Raw genomic sequence first — 18,631 nt, 5'->3', positions numbered from 1 at the left:
CTAATCGACAATTTACAAAAAATAATAGTATGATGATTTTTAAAATATCCCTCCATGTATTTGCAGATTATTAAAGACAACAGAAAAAATATCTGATAAACACATTCTGGATTTCTAGGTCACAACAATGGCGCATTTACCAACCAGGAAATGAAACCTATAGGACCGGGCATGGAATTTGACTTTCCATACAATTGTTAATTTCTTGCGGATAGTATTTATCCAAACACCGACCCTCTGGTTACGCGCCATATAAAACGGTAGAACTTCTAAGTTTGCAACAGATGGAACGAAGACGCAAACGAGAATATAACATTCTTCACAAAAGAGAAGATTGTATGTAGAACATGTTATCAAAGAGCTACAAACATTTAAAGTGATCGGTTCCTTGTATCGTCAATTCCTAGATGGGAAATAGTATCAATTGTAAAGCTGTGTGCAGCTCTTTCTAAAAAAAAAGGCTAATTATCTACAGATATAGATTGTCACTTACAACATTGTGTTAATGCATATTATCCATGTATATATACATTTTCCGGAGCACCTGAGATCACCCCTAGATTTGTGGTGGGGTTCGTGTTGTTTATTCTTTGGTTTTCTATATTGTGTCATGAGTGCTGTTGTTTGTTTGTTTTAGATTTATGAGTTTGACTGTCCCTTTGGTATCTTTCGTCCCTCTTTCATGTAAACTGAATATCTAATAGAGTGTAACAAATAATTTACAGGCATGTTTCTTCCGGAAATAATATATTTAATTCTGAATTTTGAGAAAAACATTTTATCTGGCCAGGTAAGGAAGATAAAAAATCTTATCTTGAATAATTACCACAAATAATAATAAGGATAAACAAATGGTAGGTCCGTATTAGTTTAAATGTTTTACCGAAAATTTAAAAAAAAATTTTATAATTGTATTTGATGTTACCTTTAATCGGTCATTTGATTAAGATAATTTTCTTTTATGTTCTAACATTTGTGTCAGATATAAACAAGATCAAACCACAGCTTCGTTCAAAATTTACGTTTTTCAGTTAATTTAACCATTTTTAGGAAAATTGTATTAGATAAAACCGAAATCGACCACTTTTTATGAATAATTGAACAGAATATGTTTTAAACCTCCCATCGGTATATTAATAATTTTTCACATTATACTGTAAATTTGACAACTTTTATAATAATTGTATTTCATGTTACCTTAAATCGGTCATTTGAACAAGATAATTTTCTTATACGTATTGACAATTGTATTATAAGTAAAATTAAACCAACTACGTTTATTGAAAATTTGCAACATTTTTCAACAAATTTTACCATTCTTTGGATAATTCAATCAGAATTTGTGGACGCTGACGAAACAGAATGTAGGATCACTATGTCTCGCTTTTTTGTATTCACTCAAAGGCTCAACAAAAATAATTTTTAAATGTATTTTAGTAAATAGTTTGTTATATTTTTTTTTAGCAAAAGCAGTGGGAAAAAACTATCTTTCTCATACAGGAAAGTTAGATATGGAAAAATAGTAGTGAATGGTCTCCCCCTTGATGTTCTCCCCCTAACACCTATGTCAGATTATGGGGAGAAAAAAAATCAAAATGATTTTACAAATAAAGGAAATTTAGGTAGAAATGCAAGTACAATTAGACATTTTAACTTTTATATCCATCCTGCATCACCGTCAATGGATGCCCTATCTTATGTAGTTGCTCGGGTAAGACTGTTGATTGCAGATACAGATCTCTTACGACAGTTCCATCTAATATACCGAGCTCAACAACTAGATTGTAAGTATTTATTTTCAAAAGTGTTTCTTAAACTAAAAACAACATACGATACGTATTTTAGTGCTCATGAACAATCTTTATTTCGATGTCCTCAACAAACGTCAGAAAGACTTTTCAATCAAATATTGTTGTGTGTCAAATCTGTTGATACTATCTAGAATACCCGTTGCAGGATAACTGAAGGATGTATATTTCCTCACTTTGCAATTATTAGTAACATTTTGGACATTTTAATGTCAATATTTGCAGTATTAACGTTAACAAAAAAGAAAAGAAAAGAACGACTGTATTTTGACGCTTTGTTGCCTTTATTTGTACGTGACATTTTTGTCCTGAAAATAACTGTTCACGCGCAAAATATTCTAAACTTCAAAATATGATACCTGGACTAACAATGTATAAGATTGACGAGGCTAGGCAATATGCCTCTTTACATGCACTATGAACGAAAAGGCAAACAATTTCATCGTTCAATAATGGAACCAGAAAAGCTTGAGCATGCCTTAAAGTTTTTTTTTTTATCCACAGTTCATTAATAATCATTTCGAACCCGTGAACTTAAATTAGAAAATGGTGATAAAATAATGATTCCAAAAGGGAACTACAGACATGACATATAGTTCCAAATAAATGAATTATCCTGCAACTATCCCTTGAGATGCCAAGAATTTTATGCGTCTCATGGAATCCCAATTCTTCACATTCATTTGTGTAAACTTAGCATAATGACTGTAAATACAATTTATGCCTGAGCTGCTCTGGTTAAGTTTTGCGTTTATGTTCTGATATTCTTTTGGAACTAAATATATTGCATCAACTAAACTTCATCAATGGATGTGCCCTGGATAGTACTGAGCATTCACAAGTGATGACCTACATTTGAGATTAGGACTCTAGACTTGGTCATGTTTTGAGGTATTGTTTTTTTCTTCCTTCATTATTCTGCTGCTCGTGAGATCTGGAAAGGACACTGTTCAGATGAACGATGGTGAAGGTTGAACTGATGATCTGAGCTCTGGAAATGATGATGGTCAGATGAACGATGGTGAAGGTTGTACTGCTGATTTGAGCTCTGGAAATGATGATGGTGAAGGTTGTACTGCTGATTTGAGCTCTGGACAAGACGATGGTTAGATGAATGATGGTGAAGGTTGTACTGCTGATTTGAGCTCTGGAAATGATGATGGTCAGATGAATGATGGTGAAGGTTGTACTGCTGATTTGGGCTCTGGAAATGATGATGGTTGTACTGCTGATTTGAGCTCTGGAAATGATGATGGTTGTACTGCTGATTTGAGCTCTGGAAATGATGATGGTGAAGGTTGTACTGCGAAACGTATAATGATATAAATATAAATTTTTACATATTGGAACAGTATACAAAATTGAAAATGTCTTCCTTTACAGACTTATCGCAAAAAGAAATTGTAGTGGTCACTCATTCATGAGAAGGCTTCGCAGCAAATTCGGGACAACACCATTTCACAGATCTGTTGCTCAATCATCCAGGACAGAATGAGTCCAGACATTTGATGGCCGTAAGATGCCGACCCTTCACCAGGTACAGCAGTATGCGAGCAGATTACGTCAAATTTATAGGCTATAGGCAACAGAGAACATCACCATTTGCCGTTGTTCTATCGATAGGTGGGAACGATATTGATTTCATGACACTGCTATAGCGCATCATTGATACATTGAACGAAGCAGGTGTTGAAAGAGTAGTTATCTGTAACATCCTTCCGAGAAAGGACCCCATCAAAATATCAACAGAATCTTACAACCAAAGAAGAGACTTGATCAATAATCGACTTCGGTTACTGGCAAGGGAAAATCTACGACGAGATAACATCTAATTTTAAGAATTTCCTTCGTGGATTACCAATAAAGACCTGTTTTGTAGTGATAGGATCCATTTTACTCACTTTGGTTTGGCAAAATATTCCTTCGCCATCAAAACAGCTATTCTGAAAACCAGGGCCATTGGAACTAACACGAGACTAGGCGGAGCCAGAAGATAGAGTCTTACTGGGTGTAAAACGGCCCTGTCCAGGGTCACCAATAATGTTAGAAAAGAATTAAATTGTTGTACATAAAATTAAATGTATAAAATCTAAACCAATTCTTTTTTAAAACACTTCGAATTTTTTGATATCTTAGTTTTGTAATCGATATTTTTTCTTTGAGCAATATTCTAATAAATTTCTTATAGACCCAATCAATTATACTTTTTCACTCTTAATATTTAATCCCCTAAATAATCTAAGATAAATAAAGCAAAAAAATACAACTGCTCTGTTGCCTTTAAGGATGAGGGTTCTACAGTAAGGCCAGTGCGACTGCTAAGCTGTATTTAATGCAATTGCTCTAGGCCAAACTAAGGAGTTGCTTGAAGTGGTTTCTCAAGAAAGAGTAATTAGCTTCTTCAGTAGACAATGTCAATTTCGATCTACTATAAACATTATCCATTGTTAAATTTAATCATCAGTAAAAACAAAACCAACAGAAAAGAACAAAAATACAAAATTAAAAAAAAATGAAACTAACTATTAAGATATGTGTTGGTTTTGTTGTGTGGTTTTTTCTCCTTCCGTTTGATTGGATTTATATTTATATATATATATATATATAGATGCGCGGTTAATACATTGTAAATGTCGATTTTGAAAAAAGAAATTCAATTTAATCAAAAATATAATAACTAAAACAGACGTGACGCGACTCTACTACATCATAGTGCTTTAAATCCTGTACCTACAATACTATAATCAAATACATCTGGCCGTAGGTTAGCTCACCTGTCCGAGGCATGAGAATGTGTAATCATTTTGATTTTTTTCATCCAATTTAATGTGACACATTCAGAAACCTATGCTTAGTCATATATTTAATAAATCCTAACTTATTCAAGTGGCATTATTAAAATATGGGATGAAGTATCATATTTGACTTAGTTTTATGCAATACTTTCATAATGGTAAATACTATCCCTACTGATTTGTGTCCACGCTTTCTTAACCATGTAAAAGTTTTAATTCTGTTTTCGATAAACTTGTGTACCCTATAAATTTACATTAGCATGTATTAGGCAAAATGTATTTTGTAGAAAATTCAGGCAGTTGCAACTTGAAAACTAAAGGTAATGATTTTTATTCTGAAAAGAGGTTGTTGTAATAGAGGCCATCTAGGATGATGGTCGGTAAAATTTGGACTGCCACTGGAAAATGAGGGTATATTGGATAGGGACAGACATTTTGCCTTGCACCAGGCCACCTACGTACCCCTCAAAGAGTTGTTGCAAGGGTTCTTAACGTGCAAAGAGCGTGGCACTCTCTTTACACGAGGCATCGGATTTAACGTCCCCTTCTGACGGACGCGAACTTGATACATCCCGCACAGCCAAACGGACGCCCTACTTCAGCAAGCGTTTTACTGCCGGTCGGGAGAAGACCAAGTGACCATATTTCTATACCCCAGTCACCCTTGGGGTATATTTTATTTGTAAGCGGAGAGCAAGAGGGTTAGCGCTATAGAACCAGGTTTAATCCACCATTTTCTACATTTGCAACTGCCTGTACAAAGTCAGGAATGTGACAGTTCTTGTCCGTTCGTTTTTAATGCGTTTTGTTATTTGATTTTGCCATGTGATTATTGACTTTCCGAATTGATTTTCTTGTAAGTTCAGTATTGTTGTGATTTTACTTTCTTCTCTACAAATTCTTATCGTCACCACCGGGATTCGAACCCCCGGTCGTCTGCGTAACAGCCAGTGCGTTAAACCACTGCGCCAAATAATCGATTCTCTAGCTCAGTTGATTTAGACTGGCTTTATATGTATTACCTGTACTGAGGGGAAGCAACCCCGCTACATATTTATTTCTTATCAAAACACCTGCCTTGAGTATACATTTATTATATAACACTGGGATACTGTAAGCAATATGTATAATGTATAACTTTAGCATACTATTTTGTTGTTCTGCTTTATTGTATTTGTAATTGTTTGTAACTTTATATTGTCATTTATGCATATGCACTGCCATGCCCCTTGAGGGTACCTCTTAAGGATAAAAAGATATTCTATTCTATTCTATCTATATTACTTTTACTTATGTATCTTGTCATATTTTGAATGACAAAACTATTTTATTTATATAATACTACTGTTTCTGTTAAGACTGTTTTTTTTGTAATATACATTTGACGTGACTCTGTACTTGCGTATCTCGTCACACAGTTATTTTAATTATTATTATTACTTTCACTGTTTTTTGTTACATCTTCTTTACCTGACATTGATCTCAAGTTGTATTGCATTGATATGGCGGTAAACGGACAGAAAGTCACAGGACATAAAGTCACAAATTTGGTAGGACAAAAAGTCACAAATAATATATTGACAATTGTTTGAATATATAAGAGAAATATCTTGAAATATTTACTTTTTATTACATTTATTCATTTTAAAGTTTAGGAAATGTGTCATTATACTTGAAAAATGAAGATTTATTTAATTTTAATCATGTAAAACAAAAATGTCTTGGCACCATGAAGCCATGTAAGTGCCAAGCCACTTTGATATTTTGTTTTTTTTAACAATTATTTGATTTACTTTGATATTTTATTGATAAATTTTGTTTACAAAGTTAGATTTTATACACTAGTTCAAGAGAAATACAAAAATATTTTTGTAGAAATAAGTGTTTTTTATTCAAAGAAAATAGTCAGAAAAAATGAATTGTGACTTTTTGTCCTGTGACTTTCTGTCCTACATTCGATATGGCTTCCTCCCTAAATGTCTACAAATAAGGGAAATGTGTCACAAGAAGCCACTAATCATTTTTAACAGTCCTTATCAATAACTGTTTTAAATACTCAGCTATTAGTAATGATGATGAGTTGTCCGTTTAAAACTAAATCAGACTAATATAATCTTCAAAAATCAAAATAACATGTGGTCAAGCCATAAAGTAAATGTCTAAACTTTGACCCAAATTAAAGGAAATTGGTGCTGTCTAACTTGCATCTCCTTCAAAAGAGATATAAAACAAAAATGATTACAACATAAAATGTATCAGTAGCGCACTTAACAAACATATATATATACTAGTTCAGTAATCACAAACGCCATACTAAACTCCAAATTATACACAACTAACGACAGTTGAAGAAACTGAAATTAAAAAAGTATTTGAAGGCCATATGACAATTTCATATAAAATCTATATTGTGACTTTTTTTCCTGTGACTTTTTTTCCTACATTCTTATTTATGTATGTCGTCATACTTTGAACGACAAAATTATTTTATGTCTACCTGTGCGAATTTCAAACGCACAAGTTAACACCAGTACTGAAAACCTTCCATTCTTTAAGGGTGGATTCTACATAGAAAAATAAAATCAGATGATATAAGCAAAATGAGGATGATAAATTTGATGGATGCATGTTAGTGCTTCTTCGTTACATTTGTTGTTTTTTTAGCGATTAAGATGATAACACAATGTTGACAAATTGTTTAGTATTATTGTGTTTTTACTTTTTAGATAACATTTCATAAAAAAAAATCAGTTTTAATAATCAAAAATAAGTAAAATGTTACCAGACATACAGTTTTAAACAACTGTACTACATAACAGTTTTGCCATTTCCATTTTAGTTTTTTTTTGTTTACCATCATCTAGCAAGTGGCACAGTTTACAATGTTTGTTGTTTTTTCCATTCATTTTATTAACTTGTTTATTTTTATATTGACCTCAAACAATTATGTTATGTCAGATATGAACAACTTTAATGAACTTAGTAACCATAAAAAAATCATGCATATTTTTTCCAAAACTTGAGACACATTCTATTTCAACGCCTCATGATAAAGTTAATTAGCTATTTACAAGGTTAATGGTTTAGTCCGATATTAGAAATGATGCATTAACATCTGCTAGGTTTGAAGATAATTATAATATTATCGGAAAGACCACTTTTGAACAAATGCCTCCATGATAACTCTGTATATTTGTACTCTCTTTAGAAAAAAAATGTTGAATCTGCAGATTTGAATATTTGAGGGAAGAGTATTTGTCACACGACTTAAATATTTAAGAATCCTGATACAATTTACTGAGTATTTTTATTTCATATATTCTCTAAAGTTTTGCAAAAATATGTGTTTTAGTTAAACTACCATTTACTGTTCAGTTGCAATACAAAATGCATAAAATATGTATATCATGCTATAACAACACATTTATTAATAAATATCTAGATAAAGGAAAATGCTTATAATTTTACTATGCCAGTCACATTTTTTGTCGATACAAGAGGCTTCAAATTAAAACAATTGTATATGTAAGGACAAATAGTGTACAACATTGGAAAGCTGTTTGAGGACCCGAATCCCCAAAAGGTTTTTCTCCATACAGCTAAGGTAATCAGTGCCCTAGGTAAACAAATTCTTACTATTACTATAACTGATTAACTTTTCTTTTTCTTTTTTTTTTTTTGGGGGGGGGGGGGTATTTTTTAGAATCTTACATCTTTTTTATTTTTCAATAGGGAAACAATGAGAACTGCAACACCATATCAACACCTAAGCTGTAGCCAGGAAAAAATAAGCAATACAAGACTCCAGATGAGGCATTTAATGCCGTTAGGTCTAATGAAAGGAGGATCAAATCTATGGCTATCAACCAGATAGTTAAAAACATAAAAAAATTAGCTGATCTGCAAACAATAGATCTCTCCCTTATATATTGTGTAAGGGATGAGGTGCAGAAAAGGCAACTCATTAAATATTGTGGCCATGGAGAATTTCTCCAAAGACTTAAAAATGTTGAGCCTTTGCTTAAACAGGAGGAATTCCTTCCCAAAGTACAGGCCCAGCATATAAAGTGTGCGACACCCTCTAAATGTCATGTGGGCCTGGTGTGTCAAAAAACTTGGCATACCAACAGAAACAACAACTGGAGGAAACTGAAGTCATTCCAGTTGAACACGAGAGGTCAATTACATTAGGTAAATACATTTATATGATTTAAAAAAAATCAAAACTTTAATTTCATTTTGATTTAGTTAATGATTTTGGAATTTTCAGAATAATTGCATCATTGATTGATTGTTGGTTGCTTAACGTCCAATGACAAACATTTCGTGCATATTCAGTACGAGAACAAGTTCACAATAAATACAATAGGTAGGTTGTTGTAAGAGAGGCCATCTAGGATGATAGTTGGGGAAATTTGGACTGCCACTGGAAAATGAGGGTATATTGGATAGGGACAGAAATTTTGCCTTGCAACAGGCCACCTACGGACCCCTCAAAGAGTTGTTGCAAGGGTTCTTAACGTGCAAAGAGCGTGGCACTCTCTTTACACGAGGCATCGGATTGAACGTCCCCTTCTGCCGGACGTGACTGCGAACTTGATACATCCCGCACAGCCCGCACAGCCAAACGGACGCCCCACTTCAGCAAGCGTTTTACTGCCGGTCGGGAGAAGACCAAGTGACCATATTTCTATATCCCAGTCACCCTTGGGGTGAATAATTGCATCAAAACCATAAGATAATAAAAAGGATAACAAGCTAAGGAACTGAGATCAAAATGTGATTTTTATCTCATAGACAGTGTGTGATTGCACCACATCATTTATTGATCAACATAATGCCCCATATCAGATTTTATGGACAAAACTACCTATTCTAGCAAAATATTTCACTTTAATTGAAAAAGTTGTTAATATGTTTTCATCCTTACTGAGTGTATACTATAAAATCATAAGAAAAAGAAAAGCCAATCTGCAAAAAGTAAACTGATAAATGGTAACTGTAATTACTACTTTTCACCTAAAATTTGTCGTATATTTTTGAATATAATAATAATAAAAAAAAAGTAAACATGTTTATAAAAAAACTAAAAAAACAGAAAAGAGAATGAAGTATAAATTCCAAGAAGACAACTTTCCACCAAATGACTAGGACAGTAATTTAAAAAGCTATCGGATAAGGTATAGAAACAAGAATGAAAACAGGTACTTGAAAAAAAACTGCTAAAGAACACCACTGAGACTCCACTGCATAGGCCAGATAGAGATGGCCAAGAATAAAATTGAGAAAGGAAATGGGGAATGTGTTAAAGCGACAACAACCTGACCATAGAGAAGACAATTTTTTTTTTTTTAATATGTTTTTTTTGTAGTTTAAAGCTATATTCATGAATTTTACAGATATATCAAAATGTGGGATCTGGAAACAAACTTCACACAGCTTATATCAATCATATTTGATTTTATAAGTACATGTATCCCTGTGATGAGAGTTGTAACTGGGAACTTTATCAATGGAAAATTAAAACTGAATAGATTTCTCAGTCCTCACTTCCTTGAGAATACTGTCATAAAAAAAATTGAGAATGGTCTTAGCCTGCCATTCAGTTGTACATAATTAAAATTCTAAAATATATTGTAGTAGTTGTTAAATTCAATTGAATTTTAGATAATTAACTCCCAACTTTAATCAAATGTTTTGATTTAGAAGGTGCAGATCTCATTGGTCCAAATTGTCTCTATGATGAATTCTTGACTAAGGAAATGAAATAACAATAAACAACAATTAGTTTCATTATTGTTAGCCTTTCTATATGTTCTAGCTGTTCTTTTGCTCATTCTTTGTATGTAGACTATCAAAAGATACCCCCCTAAAAATTGAAACAATGGCCGTCTTTTCCCTCAGAGCTCTTCAGCTCTTTGATTAATAGTGGGGCGAGTTGGTGAAAAAGTAGGGCGATTTAATGTTTTGCCAGTGGGGCGATTTATCCTTCTTCAATTTAAACATAAAACGGTGGGCTTAACAGCACTGTTCCCGTTCAGAATGTGTCAATAATATCCTACTATAACCACAAGTCTGCTTGTTCACTGACCATGGTATTCATAATGAGTCGTTGAGTGTTCAAGTCTACACAAATGAAAATACAATGCACATGTGAATTTGTCACACAGGTAACTTGAAAATAATTTTGTCGTTGTAACTATGTGGTACTAAACCTGTAAAGAAATAATTTAAGTATTTTTGAAATTTTATGCCGTCGCTTCACTTCATATATTTGACCATAGGAAAAGAAAATTAAACTATTGATCTGCAGCAACTATCGCTATCATAATAGTTAAAGTTAATACATTTTCTTCTTTTTTCCTGCAACGTATTGTATTTCGGGAAATATAAATAATTTAGTCACTTTGTGTATGCACGTTAGATGGTATTTGACTAGTGCGAAGTAAAATTAAATTTAAGCGATTCCGTTTTTCTCACTGAAAACCTCACAAATTTCTGGAATAGAGTGAACTGAACTGTAAATAATAGGAATTTATGCAAATTGTGAGGAAAGATTAGTTTGATACATATAACGACAAAATCATTTTCTGTGACTTTACACGTCATTAGTACAGACTGTGATCTTGGAAGTATTTGACAATCGTGTGTAGTTGCTTTACATATACCATGTTTTCAATTTACCGAAAGACAAATAATGTTTTAAAGTACAGAAACTGTCAATAGATGCTATATCCTCTGACCAAGATCCAATTTATATATTGTACCTTTTCATTTATTTTACCTTTCCCTGTCAGTGTCGGATGTATGTTTTGCTTGAACAGTCCTTACTAGGTTTTAAGTTTTTTACAAAAGATCTTGACATGTTTAATAAAATCATGAATAACATTTGAATATCAAATCATGGGTGTTAAACAAGTAAATAGAATTTACACCAATTGCAGTTAAGACTCCATTTATCAGTTGATATCTTCTCAAAATAACGTATCCAATATCCTGTTGATACGAAATATGAAAAATAAGTGAATATTTAAGTACAAACTTAAGAGGATATTTACCAATATCTGACTTGTAGTCATAAGTAAAAAAAAAATATAGATTGTACTTTTTAAAAGTTTCCTGATATAGAAAAATGCGAAATGACACTATTAACATGGTTAAGGTTCAAATTTCTTGCACTACATGTACCATGCCTTTTCTGATATTATTACTTCTCTTTCCTCCACTTTCATTTGACACTATCCATTTCTATTTTCTGCTGTTCAGCTAGGGACTTTCCAGCTTAAGGAGCAAAGGAGTTCACATACTTCTTGGGTGTCAAGAATTGTACCCATCGTCTTTTTGTTTTAAATGTAGCAGCTGCCATCCCCCTTGCTTTCAATAACCTTCTTCCGGGAGATGACAGAGGTCGGCAGTTTTCGAATCTATTGAGTAAGAATCCAGAGCCGTCATAATTAAATTTTTTGGTAGTCTGTTCATAATCAAGGTATAGAACACCAACCGGCTCAGATGGCTGTTCCGTTAAAAGTTTGTTTTTTATTTTTTCTAACTTGTTCATGATTCGGCTTTTGGCCATCCTTTTCGCCTGAATTTTATTATTTAATCTCTTAGCTGCTGATATTTTTCCTGGCAGTTTTCGAATCTATTAAGTAAGAATCCAGAGCCGTCATAATTAAATTTTTTGGTAGTCTGTTCATAATCGAGGTATAGAACACCAACCGGCTCAGATGGCTGTTCCGTTAAAAGTTTGTTTTTTATTTTTTCTAACTTGTTCATGATTCGGCTTTTGGCCATCCTTTTCGCCTGAATTTTATTATTTAATCTCTTAGCTGCTGATATTTTTCCTGTTTTAAATGTTCCTGGTTTTGGTTTAGCATGGTGACCAGGTTCATTTACACCCTTTCATTACAATCAATAACTACATCTACATCGACATCTACTAAAATGTCAAGGTTCATTTCCACCCTTTCATTACAATCAATAACTACATCTATATCGACATCTACTAAAATGTCATTTTTACTGTCTACACTATGTACAACATCCTCTTCTCCCTCATTACTGTCTTCCTTGGTCCTGTTGTATCTGAAAATAAAAATCATATCGATAATTATTACAATTCTTTAAACCAAGGTAATTTATCATTAATTTTCAAATACAAATAATCATCTTTAACAAACATACTGATTTAGGACGTTTATGTTCATCGGCACATCGGAGTTTGATTAAAATGCAAATTTGTTTTGGACATGATCTACATTTATTTTTTCACATATACCCAATATAGAGTTGCATATATCAATCCAATACGTGGCACCACTTCCTTTTTCGGATTTTTATAATTTTATTTTATTGACTACTTTTCTGGATTTGTGATCATCAGTTCGGTAATTTTGTTATTATAGACCCCCACCCCAGAAAAAAAAATGGTTGCTGCCTTGTCAGGGGCACGGAGAAAACACATACCTTTGCATTCAATTAAATAATATTAAATCAGGCCGTTGCGTAGAAATATGGAAATTCGCCAAGAATGGGAGAAATGATGTTCCCCATTTTGAGAAAGATAGTCGTATGGAAAATTTTACTTTAGTTTTAGGGTTATGGCTGATTAAGTTATACTCAACAAGGCCTGACTTAAACAAGCTTACCTCGGACTATTTCATATTCACGTAGGTTATCATGGCAGACGGAACCGCAATATCCATAGCACATAGTTCTAGTTCTGTAGGTCAGGAGTGAGAATGTTGATTTAGGGAATCCTCTACTTTCAGAGATTGACGGAACCGGGATGGCACATAGAACGTGGACATGTCACAATGAATGCACACTTACTGTCGCTGTGTACACATCGAAGCAAAATCAGATTTTTTCAAAATACAGGAAGTTACGGTTAATCCAGCTATTTTGGCAGAACTGTTGCATGGACCATTTATCAGTCACGTGATTTGATCCGGTGAGTATAAAGCACCTGTGGGAATTCCGAGGTTTGTAAATAAGAAAGTGGCGCTGTATCATATAAAACCTCTACCTTCAGAAAGAAATCGTATGATGTAAAAAAATAATTGAAAAACGGACGACAATTGTTCAAACTACAGTTTAGCATTGAAAATTGTATTTAATTTAGCATATTTTTGCTTTTTACCGTTTGTTTTGAACTGTTCAAAAGTATTTGCCTGTTAAAAGCGGATCCCGAGTTGAACAGTAAAATACGGATGAATCGTTCAGGTTTCAAATGATGTTTAACAAAATAATGAAGACAAATCTAGTCATTATATTTTTACTGTTGAAACAGGAGTTGAGGGACCTGCATGTTAATTACCACTTGCCCAAACAAAACCACGCGTTGAAGATGTTTTATATGAGTTATAGATAGAGTTTTACAGAAGCTCAAGTTGTGAATTTTTGGTTACTGTGAGGGACCTGGATGTTAATTTCCACTTGCCCAAACAACACCATGTGTTGGAGATGCGTTCTATGAGTTATAGACGGAGGATTATATGATTTTGATTTGTGATTATGTTTTGTGGTTGCTGTAAGGGACCTGGATGTTAATTCCCACTTGCCCAAACAAAAACCGTGTGTTAATGATAATTATGTTTTATATGAGTGTTAAATAGTAAGAAGAGATATTCTTACTGTGGATATTTTGAGAATTTGGTTACCGGTAATAGTAATTTGAATGTTGCAAAGGACTTGGATGTTAATTCCCATTTGCCTGAGCTTTAAGAGTACTCAAATGATAGGGGTGAATGAAAATGAGGAACTTTTGTCATTCAGAGATCAGACCCAATTTCAGAGATCCGACCCGAATTCAGAGATCAGTCCTAGTTTCAAAAGTTTTAATCTGGTTCCCGGTTGTAAGTAGCAGTATAAGGTATAAATCATACCAAGGTCTAATATGGCACTTTTGTATATATTTTAAACTTTTTAGTGTATAAGAAAAAGGAAATTTTACTTAATGTAAACTTCTTCTGTTTTTCAGATGGCTTCAAATATCCTGAATGCTAAAGCACCGGTTTCAAAGAGGGAAAATGCCTATGAGTGTGTTAGGTGCCAGACTAGCAAAGGGGCCATTTCAAAAACAATGAGGATTTTTACTTTTAGTGGTATATTTTTATATTATTATAACACAAGTGTTATAAAATGCAGGATAGTCACGGCTAGCTTGCTGCCAAGTTTCATGAAGATATCTCAAACCACTTCAGAGAAATGTTTTTAAAACAGGCCATTTTTGTCAGGAGTGTGACGCTTTTAGAGTGACATTTAAAAAATTAGCCCAGCCTACTTACCGGAACTACTGTATTTCATCAACAACGTCACGTCACAACCATGACAACATGTAGTAACAATGGTTAAACTTTTATGTATTTAAACTTGTTATGTCTTCAAATTGGTAATTTATATACCATGTTTATCAAATGTTATTAATTAAGTTCATTTTCCCTTTCTAATTCCTTAAAATTTCAATGTCTTACCGCCTGGACTATGCTCATAGGGAAATACCCCAAAATGGTACCCCAAGAGGGAAATTCAAAACACTTTTTTTTAACAATATTTGTTACACATTTTTTTTTATTTTTTAATTTTTTTTGTTGGATTTCAGTATAAAAACAATATACGTATAGTGTCTGGAAATATGAAATTTATTTGTATTCGGCATAAAACGGGAAAATGCTCGGTAGAACCTTGCATTTGCCACGTTTCTAAGCCTCGTACAAATAAATTTCATATTTCAAGACACTCTACACATATTGTCTAAATATAGACAAAAAATGTTAACTGTCAGCCAGCTCATAGTATCATACCTACTATTGGTCCATGAACCCCGTGGGTATTTATTGTTTTATGTGGGGATTTATTTGACACACTTTTATTTCACATATATTATTTACTGCAATCTTAAATAAACCTATAGAAAAAGAAAAATATTTATTTCCAATCATGGGCCTGTGAGAGGCATAATGCATACAATGATTATGATATATGGTGATAAATGTAAAAGGTGCGGAAAGGGGACTACATTGTTTTATCTATTTAGGAACAAAATACTGTCAGTTAAAAATAATATGGGCATACCACCATCATATTTGTATTATATTTATGTAACAAAGCTCAACTTATTATTTCTTATAGGTATCATCTTTTGGAACAAAGGAATTGAAATTGAGCTCAGGAGAGGTATTACAGATTCCTGAAGTTGTGAGGACAGCCTGCCACTCTAGCATGGTAGATGCCTATATGTCATATTGTAAAGAGACAGAATTTGAACCCCTTTCAAGAGAAACATTGTTTAACATCCTAAGTGAGTGTCCAGCCTCTCACCGTATCAATTTGAAAGGTCTTGACAATATTGCAGCAGATGGAGTATGTGCTATGGATACACTTTTAGAAATTGTTGCTAATTTTCAAAATTGCTCTGTACATCAAAATACAAATTTCAGTGATATGAAAGAGAAGCTTATCTCATATAAGCTCTACATGAAGACTGACTTCAAACATCATGTACAGATGAAGGATCAATGTTCTGACCATTGTATACAATTCGCATTGAGTGACCCCACAGAAAAGAAATTGGCACGTTCATGCACTGACCATTTGCATGATATGAAGTGTCCAAGATGCTGCCTTTTACCTGATACTGTCATAGAGCTAAAGAGAATAATATCTGAATTCACAGGTACATATACAAAATATAGTTATGAATTTTTTGAAGCTAATTTGCAGAACTTGTTTAAAAGGTAATGTGAGCTTTTCTCATTACCAGTACCTATTGTCTGTCTGTTGTCTGTCCACATCTTCTATAGAATAACAGCCTTTTTTTGATAGTTCATTATGTATGCAAGAGACCAACTTGCTAACAAAGTGAAAGGATGTAAGGACTTCATTAAAAAAATTATGAAGAAAATATCGAAAAGTTGTGTGTATGTATTCTTCATATGTTACCACCTGGATTTGGTTGTCGAATATACTCGTTAACGCTAATAGTACTTATTGCAGGTGAACCCACCAGCCATCCAAGATGGCCATCATACATTATTCAATATAGCATTTTACTGAAAAAATTGTTTAAAATCTTGCCTGAAACCACTGAACTATTATTCTATTCTAGATATATCTGAAGAAGAAAGAACAGAGTTTTTGGTAGATATAGAGACAGCTGAAGTGAAAGTTCTTGACTGGAAAAGTCATATTCTTCGCTGTGTCAATCAAGATAGGTGTCGTTTGGAAACCTTACAAAATCTTACAGAGGGTGATGCCATGATTGTTATGGACTGGGCGATGAAGTTTCTGCCACTTCGCCATAGAGAGAAACAGAGTGACTTCTTTGGCCAAAAGGGATTTAACTGGCATGTCATTGTTGTTATCTTCAAAGATAATGACAATTCAACACTGAAGGTATTAAATTTAGAAGATTAATGTACTGTTTTACCAACATACAAAAACAATCTTCGTAAAGGTCCAATCCGGAATAGTTTGGCTAAATGGACACAATATTCAAGCTTGATACAGGTCTGAATTGGATTTTAATTTAAAAATATTTGACACATGTATTAGAGGTTTCTGTCACAGAATATATTTAGTCAAAGAACATGAAATTGGTAAATGATTTGAATTTATTTTCAATTGAAGATTTCATGCGGTTGTGCAATACACTGTGCTGTTGCGCAATACTTAGTAAATTTATTTTTTAAGGAATGACTGTAATATATTTTCTGTCTAAGAATAAATAACGTAAAATATTTTGTGCATAGCGGGTTATTTAACAGTGTGCACCAAATTTTTTATGCTATTTCAAATAAACAGAAAAAATATTTCAATCATTTCTTAAAATTTAATTCTAAATTCCATTTTAAACTAGAAAACCATGAAAAAACGTTGATGACGTCACGGTCACATGACTAAATTATGTCTATGGGCTGATAACAAAATAACGTCGGCCAATCAGAAGACCCGTTACATCCAAAATTAAATTATTAGACTATATATACAAAGAAATAGCAAAAACGTTTAATTTTAAGAATAACCTGAAAAAAAGAATACCCCCCCCCCCCCTCATCATATTTGTAACAAAACATAATGTACAGTGTTCTTTTTGTTGTAGTGCCATACACACTTATAATCCATGAATAATAAACAATATATATTTATATGCTTTTTTCATTTTCAGCATAGAACATATGTTCATACAATTGAATCAGCAAAGCAGGTTTGGTATAGTGTTACCTCTGTGATTGAACACACTCTCAAAACCATCAAGGACCAAATGCCAAACATAAAAAGTGTTGTATTGAGGAGTGACAATGCAGGATGTTACCATTGTAGTAATCTGTGGCATTCTTTACATGGAATATCTCAGCGAACAGGTACCCCCCCCCCCCCCCCCCCCCTCATCATATTTGTAACAAAACATAATGTACAGTGTTCTTTTTGTTGTAGTGTCATACACACTTATAATCCATGAATAATAAACAATATATATTTATATGCTTTTTTCATTTTCAACATAGAACATATGTTCATACAATTGAATCAGCAAAGCAGGATTGGTATAGTGTTACCTCTGTGATTGAACACACTCTCAAAACCATCAAGGACCAAATGCCAAACATAAAAAGTGTTGTATTGAGGAGTGACAATGCAGGATGTTACCATTGTAGTAATCTGTGGCATTCTTTACATGGAATATCTCAGCGAACAGGTAAATAGACTGAAAATACTTTTATTCATGGACCCCAGTTTTTAGCTCACCTGGCCCGAAGGGCCAAGTGAGCTTTTCTCATCACTTGGCGTCCGTCGTCCGTCGTCCGTCGTCGTCGTCGTCGTCCGTCGTCGTTAACTTTTACAAAAATCTTCTCCTCTGAAACTACTGGGCCAAATCAAACCAAACTTGGCCACAATCATCATTGGGGTATCTAGTTTAAAAAATGTGTGGCGTGACCCGGTCAACCAACCAAGATGGCCGCCACGGCTAAAAATAGAACATAGGGGTAAAATGCAGTTTTTGGCTTATAACTCAAAAACCAAAGC

At 33.4% G+C, this 18,631-nt stretch overlaps 1 protein-coding gene across 1 annotated transcript; it reads left to right on the top strand.

Moving 5' to 3' along the window:
- Positions 1-2,918: 2,918 nt before the first annotated feature.
- LOC143052079 (uncharacterized) lies at positions 2,919-18,069 on the top strand. Its single transcript, XM_076225047.1, has 5 exons — positions 2,919-3,113; positions 15,737-16,280; positions 16,713-16,999; positions 17,772-17,967; positions 18,041-18,069. The coding sequence occupies exons 1-5, from the start codon at positions 2,919-2,921 to the stop codon at positions 18,067-18,069; spliced, it is 1,251 nt and encodes a 416-aa protein (XP_076081162.1).
- The last annotated feature ends 562 nt before the right edge of the window (positions 18,070-18,631 follow it).

This window comes from Mytilus galloprovincialis, chromosome 11, assembly GCF_965363235.1.
Source record: "Mytilus galloprovincialis chromosome 11, xbMytGall1.hap1.1, whole genome shotgun sequence".
Lineage (NCBI taxonomy): Eukaryota > Metazoa > Mollusca > Bivalvia > Mytilida > Mytilidae > Mytilus > Mytilus galloprovincialis.
The sequence above is the reverse complement of the archived record's forward strand: the minus strand, read 5'-3'. Positions and strand labels throughout refer to the sequence as shown.